The following is a 13,202-nucleotide window of genomic DNA, read 5'->3' on the forward strand; positions in this document are numbered from 1 at the left end:
TGAACTGGCGCTTTAGTCTAGGCGAACGGTGAGTGTGTGTGTGTGTGTTGCGCAGGGCCGGTTCAGCAAGCTGAACTGCCGCTCTAGGTTAAGGACGATCACGCCGCCCTCAACCCGAAAGTGAAAACGAAAGTGACCCGTTAGCAACGTGAGGACCGGGGGGTGTCGCAGATATAACCGAGGACGCGGGTGGTGAGGGAGGTGTCGCAGACGTCTCCCTCTCTATTGGTGTTGTGTTATGGCGAGTCCATATTGTGTCTTCTAAGGAGGAGGAGGAGGTGTTTGTGTGTGTCTGTGTGAAAAGAGCAGGTGAAGGGCTCCTCACCAGTTCTTGGAGTTTTTGCTCAATAAAATAGTTAGTCGTCTGTTTTTTTAAGTCTATCGTCTGTTTTAACATTCACCCACTGGCAGCCAAAATCCACACCTTACACCAAATAGCGTGTATGCACTGTGACTACTTTTATATTGTTGATTAGCTGCTGGGCATTTCACTCTGTCTAGCACTGAAGGCTGTCAGTTTCGACCAATCACAACAGGCTGTCATCGGTCCAATCAGCGCAGATTAGCTTCGCGCTGAGGACGGGTTTGGGTACAAATGAATCGCTGAACGAATCATATGGGAGTCGCTGGGATAATTAGGTAAAAATAAATGCAGATTATAAGACCATGAAAGTGTTTTTTGACCTTGCATGCATATTAGACTGTTGTTGGAGACCATTAAAACCTAAATATGACCCTATTTCATGTATAATATGGGCTCTTTAAAGTTTTGTTTCTCCATTTGAATGAATTAGGACGATGTCCTGCCGCCACCTACTGGGTATACTTGTCAGCATTTGCCAAACAGTTTTCGGATGTTTACATGGGTGCTGAACATGTTTTTTTTTTTTTCATGTTTATTTTTTTTAAATATTTTTTTGTCTTGAAAAATAAGTAATAAATAAACCTGGGTGTTTTACTGTGATTGTTTACAGTGGACAGCTGGTTCATGAACACATTTATATTCACATTCTGCTCAGTGGACTTTTTTATATATAGGTATTTTATTAATGAACATAAAACATATCTATTTAATATTCAAATGAACTATGTTGTATTTGACTCTTAATAATCAAACTAAATCATAAAAATGCACAATTGCAAAAATAACACCAAGACTGCATTTGAATCAAGTATTATTAGATTAGGAAATTATTTGTAACATTTATTTATTTTCTTTTCAGCTTCGTCCCTTTATTAATCAGGGGTCGCCACAGCGGAATGAAACGCCAACTTATCCAGCACATGTTTTACGCAGCTGATGCCCTTCCAGCCTGCAACCCAACACTAGGAAACACCCATACACACTATTTTCACACACATAAACTACGGCCAATTTAGCTTAGGCTATTAAATTCTCCAATATTCCAAATATTCTTTGGACTGTGGGGGAAACCGGAGGTATGGCGGCAAATCAATGCCAATATTAATCGAGCGCAGCGGTGATGTTTATGCGCGAGGAGAAGTGAACCGCGAGCAGATTACAGGCCTACACGCGAGGAAACTACAGCTCGTCATCATCTGTGCGCACGACGTACGAAACCTCTAAGCGGGGCGGGACTTGGTTTACTCGTTATCTCTAACGCTATTGGTTACTCCACCTTTCTGGAAGTTAGCCGGGATTGGACACAGGTTATGATGATCCACAGTTGATCTGTATGGTGTGGAAAGCTAGTTTCCCCATTAAATAAAAATATATAGGATATATATCTTATCATAATGTCACAACGTGAAATTAATAGACTTGCTCAGTAATAATAGATGACGACTTACTTTCAAGATATGAGATAATGAGATATTTCTTGTAATAATTAATAATGACTATTCTGACTGTTATGACTAGGTCATATAATGACATATTAAAATAATGAGATATATTCTTGTAACAAACTTTATTACAGTAAAACTGGGGAGAGAAAGAGAGTTATGCCATGTGTTAAAAGATCTCTCCATTAAACAGAAATTGGGGAAAAATAAATAATCCGGACTTTAATTGTGTGTGTGTGTGTGTGTGTGTGTGTGTGTGTGCGTGTGTGTGCGTGTGTGTGTGTGTGTGTTCCCCTAAGGAAATCCTAGAACCACCATTTTCTACTGATCTATATTATAAACAATGTTAATAATTATAATAATATACAAAGCTGCACTTCACATATAATATGCATTATATGGAAACATCTAAAAAGCAAATAAACTCGACTGAAGACAATATTTCCTTGAAAGATCATCCCTAAGTGTCATAATGAGCACTGCCGTTGTGGTTAATCAGCATAGAAGTAAAATTCCACAAACCAGAAGTGCTATACGGGACAAATCAAATGGGTCCACAAAGTCATTTTTACAAGAGTGATAGTCATTATTTTAGAAGATTACTCATTATTATTTGACAGTTTCTCGAGATTAAATCCTCATGAAGCATCTCAGAAAGTTTCTTATGATTATGACTTGCAAATTATATATATTTTTATATTTAATGGCGTGATCTTTTAACCTGCGTCTTCGGAAAGGTAGAGTAACCAGTAGCGTTAGAGATAACTATATAGGAGATAACAAGTAAACCAAGTCCCGCCCCAGGACTCCAATAATATCCAGCTGCAGGCCCGCAGAACCACACACGTTCTAGACACACACAATCTGGCACACACAATCTAGGCAAACCATATGTGGTTACGACGGATGTTAATGTTATTAACGTCTTCTTGGACATAGTCATCGATATAATTTGATATGTGGTTAATAAATATTGTACACAATAAACAATAGTGTTTACTTTATTTCACAAATATTGCGATCGAGACTGTTTCCGATCGCCATTCAATATAATAGACTGAACAGATTTCTATCAGTCATCACGAATGATCAGTCATTATTATCTGACACAGTCAATATAGCAGTTACTCGTTTGCTGCATGGCCTTGCTGAAAGATCTAAATTGGACAGGTTTAATTTATATAATGGATTCATTTATAATGAAGGAAATAATAGCAAGTTAATATAGGCAATAATACATTTTACATGTAATAAATGTTTAACATTATATTAATATTTTACTCAAGCGATTTAATAGTGTGTATTTGCTTAATTTTCTAAGAACTTTTTAATTAATGATTTCCCACATTAAATACTGTAGTAAATATGGAAGCCCGTTCCCGCCACTGAATCAAAAAAATAATAAAAAAAAAACACTTAAAAAAAAAATTAAGTCAGAATTCTGAGTTATAAAGTCAGAATTGCGAGTTATTAAGTCAGAATTCTGAGTTATAAATTCAGAATTCTGAGTTATAAAGTCACAATTCCGAGTTATAAAGTCAGAATTCTGAGTTATAAAGTCAGAATTTCGAGTTATAAAGTCAGAATTCTGAGTTATAAAGTCAGAATTGCGAGTTACAAAGTCAGAATTGCGAGTTATTAAGTCAGAATTCCGAGTTACAAATGAGTTTCCTGTTATGCCGGCTGGCCATAAATGGAGTTTTAAAGACGCATGCACATTAGCTCCTAATCACAACATAAAGCCTATATCTGACTTTTTAATGTTTATCACGCTTTCTAAAAGGAAATATATAGTTGAACTAGGCTGTCTATTTATTCGTATGGATTTGTTCTTTTTTTAATTATTACCATTTGGTCTAAATAGCAATTATAAAGCATTAAACAGAGCGCCTGAAACTAGCTATAGGTTGTGTGGTTCCTCCAAATGTCTAAAATTAGGATTTCATTACTATTTATCTATTATATGTGTAACAATTATATGATTTATCGCAGCTGTTATTTGTTTCATGTTGCAAGAGTGCCCTCGTATGGTGTATACTTGGGAGCTGCAGACATATCGTACATAGACATTATAAAGGGCTAAATCTAAAAGGGTTATATTAGTTTATATTTCAGTTCAGTAAAAGTGTCAACCAAATACTGTGTATTCCTGGCCTTTATTGGTAAACTGGGCTGCGAATCCAGACCACATCACAAGCAGAGAACATAAAGTTAGAGTCTTTAACACTTCATTTATGGCCAATCGCCATAACAGGAAACTCCTTTAAAACTCGGAATTCTGACTTTATAACTCGGAATTCTGACTTAATAACTCGGAATTCTGGCTTTTGTAACTCGGAATTCTGACTTTATAACTCGGAATTCTGACTTTATAACTCGGAATTCTGACTTTATAACTCAGAATTCTGACTTAATTTTTTTTTTTAAGTGTTTTTTTTTTTTTTTTTTTTTTTTTCAATTATTTTTTTTGATTCAGTGGCGGGAACGGGCTTCCATACAAATTAACTATTAATAATTAACCATAATAATAATAATAATAATAATAATAATAATAAGTAAATATATATATATATATATATATATATATATATATATATATATATATATATATATATATATATATATATAACTAACAGCTGTGACCGTTTAGTAAAATATAGTAGTTTATAATCAGATAATCAGTTAAGATAATCAGTTTATAACTATATTATATATTGTTTAAATGATTAACTATAGTAATTCATTTTAATGAGACACATTATTGTTTGCTTTTTATATTTTACAACAAAGCGATTTTAACCAAGAATGATAATATTAAGATCCAGAATTAGTTTATTACACTTAATCCTACAATTAGACGGTTTGACGGTTTTCTTTGTGTATGTGGACACGTGAATAAAGTCATAAGTGACTTTAACCAATTATTTTTATTTACATAATTTGGGTTCAGAAACTGCAGAGATGTTAAAATGATCGTTACGATATAATAATAATGACTGAAATGGGAAACCATATTTGTGAAATTCAATAGGTGCCGATAATGCTAGTAAGTTACCATATATGGTTTGCCTAAATCGTGTGTGCTAGATTGTGTGTGCCTGAAACGTGTGTGGTTCTGCGGTTCTGGACTGACAAAAAATCCCAAACGTTTCGCACGAGCAGAGAGAAGAACTAGCGAGCGAGCGGAGAGAACGGATCGCGCGCGCGCTGCAGGCATGACCTCGCTCGCGAGAGCGCACATCGTGCGCACAGATGATGATGTGAAGATCCCCAGCTGTGCGCGCGCGAGCTGTAGTTTCCTCGCGTGTAGGCCTGTAATCTGCTCGCGGTTCACTTCTTCTCGCGCGTAAACATAACCGCTGCGCTCGATTAATATTGACATTGATTTGCCGCCATATTGGAGCACCCGGAGGAAACCCACGTGAACACGGGGAGGACATGCAAACTCCACACAGACAAATAAATCAGCTGGGACTCGAACTTCTTGCAAGCTCGAACAGCAACCTTCTTGCTGTAAGGCGACAGTGCTTCTGTGTCGCCCATTATTTATCAAATAAAAAAAAAATATTTATGATCTTATGAAACGGAAGTAATCCGATTAATACAGAAATTACACGTTGAATAATAAAAATAGATTATGCTAAATATATTAAAAAATAATGCTACTCACTTAAAACAGTTGGGTTAATATTAACCAACGGGTAACCCATAGATGGGTCAATTTGGCACCGACCTTCTGTTGGGTTATTTTAACCCAATCCATTGGGTTTATAAGGTTAACCCAAAAATTTGGGTTATAAAAATAACTAATTTGTTGGGTTATTTTGCCAAAAAGTGGCTTAACCACTATATTATAATAAATTATTATAGTAGTAATCTTTATATGTAAATAAAAAATACGCCGCTTATTACATTGGCAAAGCTTTATTTAAATCCATGAATTTAGCGCCACTTCATTCACAATAACAAACGAATGAGAGCAGTTTAGTTCATCCCCAAGCAGTACACTGAAAAAAAATATTCAAAGATGATTCCTTGGATTTACTCAATTTTTTTACATTAAGTGGTTGTAAACAATTTATTTTGGCTGAATATAAACAAACAAATTAAGTTGAACATTGCTCAATTTAATTTGTTTGTTTAAATTCAACACAAATAAATTGTTTGCAACAGTTTTGCATGCAACACTTTTTTCAGTGTAGAACAAGAGGGTTCTGTCTCTGTTGCTCCTCCTCAAGTACTGAACGAAATACAAGTATACACACATAACTTAATGTCCAAAGTTTGTTGTCATAAATGCCCCTAGAGGTCGCAAATAAACAAATTCTTGTTTTGCCTCCTGGTATGAGGGCCGAACCATCTTGCTGCACAATCTGTATGGCAGTGGAGAAAGGATAGCTGGCTGACTTGTTAAAGCACCATCTCCAAAGCGGGATCTCCAAGGCTGTCTTTATATCAAACAGAAAATACACAATAATTAATCTCAAAACAAGCCCCTTATACATCAAAGGTGAAATGCTACAAATTGGGATTAAAACAGAGCTGTTATGCAGGATTGTCTCACCAGAAGAAATGTCTGCTTGGACTGGTAGATCAAAGGCGCTCTTCTTTTTTTTTTTTTTTTTTGCAATACGAGAGAATCCGCAGTGATGCATCTCCCCAAACTTCAAAAAGTTTCTTTGGTGTGTAGGTATAAAATACCTGTCCTGAGCAATCTAAAAACAAAAACAGCACTTAAATCCATGCCATGCAAACAGTACACTGGATTTATTAAAGGGATATTTTACACAAAAATAGAAATTCTGTCATCATTAATTGACCCTCCCCTTGTTCTAAATCTCTCCTATAGGCAAGACAATATAGGAAACTAAACCATTCTTGTTCCACAGTGAAATTCCATAGCATTTTTTTTCTGTTGAAATCAGTGGGGACAATTGAGTTTGATTTTCTTTGTCTTTTAAAGTTATCATTTGTGGTCAGCAGAAGAAAAAACAAAAAACAAACAAACAAACAAACAACTTGAGGGTGAGTAAATGATGAATACACCCAAAAATCAGTAAACACCCATACACTAGGCCAATTTAGTTTATTAAATGTATCTATACTGCATGCGTTTGGACAGTGAGGGACATGCAAACTTCACACAGCAATGCCAACTGACCCAGCTCCAGGACATGATGGATTCGCCTCTGCTGCTGAATGAGGGCGTTTCACCGATTTTTGGGTGTATTCATCATTTACTCACCCTCAAGCTGTTGATTTATTATTTTTTTTGCTGACCACAAATGATAACTTAAAAAGACAAAGCAAATCAAAAACTTGATCGTCCCCACTGACTGAAAAAATGCTATGGAATTTCACACCAAGAATGGTTTAGTTACCTACAATTCCATATACCAAATGATGTTCGCTCCAACGTTAAAACAGAAATTTTAAATTTGCACATGTATGCCGGACCAAATAACAACAAAAATCATGTATTTACCCAGTTTAGCAATGGAGAAAAGATAACTGGAAGTGGTCATCTCCATGGGTACCTTAAACAGATAGATAAAGAGAGAAAAAAAAAAAAAAACTATGAAAATGCACACTTTTAGCTGCAGGATTAGTCTTTTATGCGAGTTGGTAAGGTGCATCATATTTGCAAATTTGGTGGGCAAATAATGTCCATTTTACATAGTCAATTGTGCACTGATGTTCATCAGTGTGCTTAATTCTCATGCTCAGAAACTTGCAAAAGAGTCAATCGCTTGATCACAGATTTCTGCTGAAATAACTGGAACCTGTTAGTAAATAGTCATAACGCAATAATTAATATAAATAGGTTGATGTCTGTAATCTCAATTTATTTGGTCAAATGTTCCAGGAGTGGAGTTCTGAAATTTCTGAACTGTGATTAGACTCTATATCAGTCATCTGTACTTACCTGTGGCCTCATGCCTGATACAGAGTCTAATACCAAATTCACACTCAAATAAGGCACAGAAACACTTTTGAAAGAGACATTTGTGTCTTTACACACTACCAGTGCTGTTCAGAGAAGTATAAATGCATTTACAGAATTATTACAAATGTAGAATTTGATTTTAAGACATATGGTGATGTAAAGACACCTTTACAGTATATGATACTGCTTAAGTGTGTGTATCGGTGCATTTATACATCATGTAAATATTACAAAATACAGAGCTGTTGTTTTCTCACCTCTCAACAAGATTATCAAGGAGGTCCAAAGCTCGCTCTTTCCAGAGCAACCTACAATGAACAAACAAAAAATAAAATAAACCATAAATTAACATGAGCTTACAGGCAACATTCATCAGTTGAGTGGTCACAGCATCACTTGAATTGAAAACTGGGCAAGGACAATGTATGTTTAAGGGTTTTGCAATATTGTTTATTAGCATATATTACTACTATTATTTTACAAAGCTAGCAGATGTTACAATTCTTATATATAGATTTTTTTAAGCTTATATTTAATTGCTGTATGACATTTATAACCGATTAAACATTTATATTAGCATCTAACATTATCAAGGTTGTGGTTTCATCCCTGTAGGTTAGTATAAGATGCAGGGAAAATGCAATTTTCAGGGCCTTCAATATAGTACACACAAACAGTAATAATAACAACAACATTTAACTTTCAATAGATAATAATCAAGTACCTTGAAATGGATAATGAATCCTCTTCTGGTAAAAGATGATGTAGCAAGCTTCTGCTCTGCTCTTGTCCAGGGTAACTCTCTCACGTTGCGATCCATTCAGCGCTCTCTAGAGGCGAATAATAACCAATAGTAATATAATGCTCGGATTCCGTACTTCTTGGGAAAACTAGCAACTTCCTGAACAAAATGTAGCACATATGTGTCTATATTAGTATTTAGTTGTTACAATATAGGTTCCTAGCGAAAGGACAGTGTTTTTTAAGACAACATAACATACCTTCAACAAGACTGGACGCGACTCCGGTTTAATGTCTCTGCTGGGTCCTAAAGACGATATTAACGGCGGAATATCTCAAATACGTGTATCATTTCTTCCAAAACAACTGTAGAGATGAACACGGAGGTAGAGAAAGCGTTTTTATCCGCTTAGATCGGCTATGAAGCGCGCACGCTTGTATCATCAATAATTAAGAGTCCAGGTGAAACAGATATAAAACACGACACGGAGAGGCAATTTGATTGAAAAAAATAACAACATTACTGCATTAGAGCTTGCATAAACTTTATAACGCAAGAACAACATCACGTACGCATATTAATACAGCGGTTCTGTGTCAGTTCAATCAGTTGACTGTTGAAATTCAAAAATTGTAACCCAACTGGTTGAGTTATTTAATAAATAACCCAATAAAAGGTTCAAAATAACCCAACAAAGCACCAAATATTTTAACCCAACCATTGGGTTAAATAAATAACCCAACGTTTTTTAGAGTGTAAGGAATGCTCCAACAAATTAAACGGTTTATTATGCAATTCAATTAGTGGAAAGCAATGGGTTTGATAAATGAATATGAGGTTGCATAAGTAGTTATTTAGAATAAAATATATTTATTTAATATCAGTTTTTATATGCTTGTTTTTTTTAAGATGTCGCTATACGTCACGAGTTACGACCAGGCAATCAGTAGGCTAATGCACCAAAATGCTGGATGCCAGCCGCCGTAAAATATAGTTAATAAACGGAAAGTAAGCAGTGTCTAGAGGATTTGGTTCGTGAGGGTTAGCTTAACAAACGCGATGAAAAGAAACTTTTTATCAGCGTTTTTTATGCTGATCATTTAACAATCAAAATGATACTAAAATATTGCAATTATGACATCCACATCATAAAAAATGTAAAATAATAATAATAATGCTAAACAAAAAGGGACTACACTACATTACTATTAGCAATAGAAAAAAAGGAGTTTAGTTGCTTGAGTAGTTCTGGTTGCTTTTCGTCCTTTAGGGTTTCTAAGTCAGCCTTGAAGTTGTAGATATTAGATATCTGTTGTAGATATCTATCCATTTATATTTGTGTATGTAGTTGCCTAAATAAATTAAACAGTTTAACATAAAAATCTTTCTTATGAATTCAATATAGTCTATTTATGAAAACACTGCTTAATCTTTGGAGACTTAAATTGGCACAAGGTTTGGAGAATGCTTGACAACTTCTTTGTTAATAATAAAGTAAAAAAAAATACTATAAAAATATTGCATAGAATTTATCCAGCGAAACACGTATTGGAACGTGTTAAAGTGGTTTTTTTTAATTCTATTTCCTTTCTCTGATAGTCTTTTCTTCTTTCTTATTTGGTCCACACTCCAGCCCTGTAGGTGGCTGCAATGCACCTATCGGTTACTGGCCAACCGGCAAATCCAAAAGACGATAAAGACTACGAAGAAGAAGATCAAGCGAGTGAAGTGTTTGGCTGGGCTGGGTGTTTTATTATTCTTGACTGTTGAGGTTAAAAGCGTAAACAGTGTTCTGAAATTAACATGACAGATCTGCGCAGCACAGAGAACTTTTGGTCCGCTGCTGACGTCTGGATCAATAAACCACAGGTTATAAACAAGAGGCTGTCTGGCGTAACAGAGACGAAGTACAGGGACGTAGACACTTCGGGGTTAAATCATGTATTGTCTACTCTTCTGGGGAGCAGTTTTGAGATCAGCCACATTTTTCAGTTTCTTCGCGTCGATAATGCGATTAAGGAGCTTGATACTGCAGGACGTTGGTGTGTTGGAGTCAGAACCATTATTCCCAAAGTGACCAAAATGGCAGAGTGTAACGTTATGTTCAAAGAGGTTATTATTAAAGGTGAGAAACAACCTGAAACCGTGAGATTATAATAGCTTTTTCGTTTACCATATAACTATTTTCTTTTTTTTTTTAAAGATATTGTTGGACATGCCGTGACATTTATCCCATTTGAAGAGATTGCTGGACATGTTACTCTCAAGAGCAGTAATATTTATCAAATCGACATGAAGCCTGATGAAGGGTGAGTCATTGTATGAGTAGCAATTTACAACAAAATAAACGACGGGCCACATTCACATATTTTGGAGCATTTTATGAGTGAAATCAATTTATATTTATCTGTCTGCCTATCTGTGGATGGATTATGCTCAAAAAACCATTAAAACAACAGAACACCCTTAAATGTAAAACTTTAGTAATTTAAGTTATATTTGCTAAATATATCACTGCCTTTACTCTTATGTCTTTATATTCTCTTTTAAGTACAATGTGTAACTTCAAGATGAAAATAGTTTATTTTACTGCATTTTCTAATGAGATCATCAATACAGCAATGTATCTGACTGTGTGAGTTTGTGTTATGTTGTAATTTAGACATTAATATGAGAAATAAAGACAAAAACAAATTAATTGTTCTAATAGATTTGCCTATTTCAGTTGTCAGGCCAAACAATAGTGCATGGGTGCAGATTTTCTCTATGATACACGGTTTTTAAACAAACTCAAGCTGTGTCCAAAACCTACTTTTGCAAACTAGTCCTAGGTTAAAGTGGTTTATATCAAAATGTTCAAAGTAAGTATGGAGTTAGATTTGTTTCTTTATTATTCAATCAAGAATATGTAGTTTTAAAGAGAAAATAAGGACACATAGTATTTAAAATAAAAGATTTCAAATAAAAAAACACGTTTAATTAAAAAACTTATGTCAATGATAATAAAATATTTTGGATTGCAAAAAAATAAACTATTGCCCTGTTATGCAGTTACCACAATTTTCATTGCACACTCATTCATTTTGCTCTCTGTTCTGCTGTCATTATTTGCACATCTAGAATCTTTGTTTGCGGGTTGAAATGTTTTGCTTGTAAGTTGAAAAGTTTTGAACCCATGTATGCTGAGGTTAATTTTGTGTCTTTATTATTCAAACTAACATATTAAGTTTTTGACCAAAATGAGGTTAAATGCAATTAAAAAATAGAAGATTTCAAATAATAATAAAAACATCATTAAAAAATGCACACTGCAAAAAATAAACTATTGCAATTTTATGCAATTACCACCGGATTAATTCATTGTGTGCTCATTGATTTTGCTTTCGGTTTTGTTTCATTTTTTGCGGATCTAAAATCTTTGCTTGTGAGTTGAAAGTTTTGCGAGTTATAAACTCTGCAGTTCAGTGAGCGGGATCTTCTGAAACACCTTATTCTATTGGTAAATCTTGATTGAGGTCACAGGTTGGCCACGCCCATTACATTTTTGCACGGTTGGACTGGACTCCCTCAGTGACAAGAGTGAGCTATGGCGAGCAACAGATCTTCTTCAAGGTAAGTTAAGTTAACTGAAACTGTATAATAACTTGTGTTTTACCATCCACATTTCCCATCTGATAATGTAACGACTGCTAGTATTAAACTCTGTGTAGTCTGTGATATTGATGCATACTCTTGACTAACATTAGCTGTCGGCCATCAGTAGTGTACAGCTGCAAAGGGCAACGCAAGGCAAGTGTATTTTGGAAAATATACATTGATGTACCATTAAAGTCAGGCTTTTTGTCTGTTGATGATGGCCAGGTGTACAGTAGGTCTGCTAAATGATTGTGATTATTATCGGCAGCCTGTTGATCTTCAGTTAGTTTCCACTCGAGCTACTGTCTCTTTGAACTGGAGCATCGTATTCATTCTCCACTGTTAGAAAATGTTTGAACTGGAGCATCGTATTCATTCTCCACTGTTAGAAAATGTTTGAACTGGAGAATCGTATTCATTCTCCACTGTTAGAAAAGGTTTGAACTGAAGCATCGTATTCATTTTGCACTGTTAGAAAATGTAGTAACTTAGATAAGATAACAACTAAATAAACATTTATTCAGTAATACAAAATTTTTGTTAACGTAAACTTATGCAAATAGTAATGTGTTACTTAATGCAGTTACAAGCAAATACTGAATGACTCACATTCTTCAACAGGCATGTTATTCATGTTTGTGGACTTTTTTACTAACATGATTTATCACCAGCAAAGCATTAGTTAAGGGAATTAGGAACATTGTTGTAAAGTGTACACTACTTCAACATGTTACATTTGTAAACTGTAAACTGATTTACCACTAACCCAACATTATAACTGATGTGTTACTAACATCTTTGGGTTTGTGACAAAGCAGGGATTGATGATTTTACTGGACCTGAAAATCAGTGTCATACTACAATGCATAACAGTGAGAACATATAAAGAACAAGAACTTTGTGAAAATTATGTTAGTAAAGAGTTAACCTTGAAGAGGTTCACACTTCACAGTAAGGTTTCTGATTCCCTTAAATAACGCTTAGTTACTAAGTGATAAACCATGTTAGTAAAGAGTTTACAAATGTTAGTAACACATTATATTATGTTAAAATCGTTGTTTTGAAAAGTAA

The 13,202-nt window shown here is 34.8% G+C and overlaps 1 protein-coding gene and 1 long non-coding RNA gene across 2 annotated transcripts in view; one reads left to right on the plus strand and one right to left on the minus strand.

Moving 5' to 3' along the window:
* Positions 1-8,010: 8,010 nt before the first annotated feature.
* LOC130232567 (uncharacterized) lies at positions 8,011-8,812 on the minus strand. Its single transcript, XR_008838126.1, has 3 exons — positions 8,755-8,812; positions 8,478-8,654; positions 8,011-8,061 (listed from the first exon to the last, which is right to left on the minus strand). It is a non-coding gene; the product is annotated as an uncharacterized LOC130232567 (long non-coding RNA).
* A 1,396-nt stretch (positions 8,813-10,208) lies between these two features.
* The window catches only part of trmt44 (tRNA methyltransferase 44 homolog), a 68,090-nt gene continuing 65,096 nt past the window's right edge, over positions 10,209-13,202 (plus strand). The window contains exons 1-2 of the mRNA XM_056462241.1: positions 10,209-10,620; positions 10,699-10,804. Coding sequence (XP_056318216.1) covers positions 10,299-10,620; positions 10,699-10,804 — 428 coding nt within the window. The 5' untranslated portion in view covers positions 10,209-10,298. The remainder of the gene's footprint in view (positions 10,621-10,698; positions 10,805-13,202) is intronic.

The sequence above is a fragment of the Danio aesculapii genome, chromosome 7 (assembly GCF_903798145.1).
Source record: "Danio aesculapii chromosome 7, fDanAes4.1, whole genome shotgun sequence".
Lineage (NCBI taxonomy): Eukaryota > Metazoa > Chordata > Actinopteri > Cypriniformes > Danionidae > Danio > Danio aesculapii.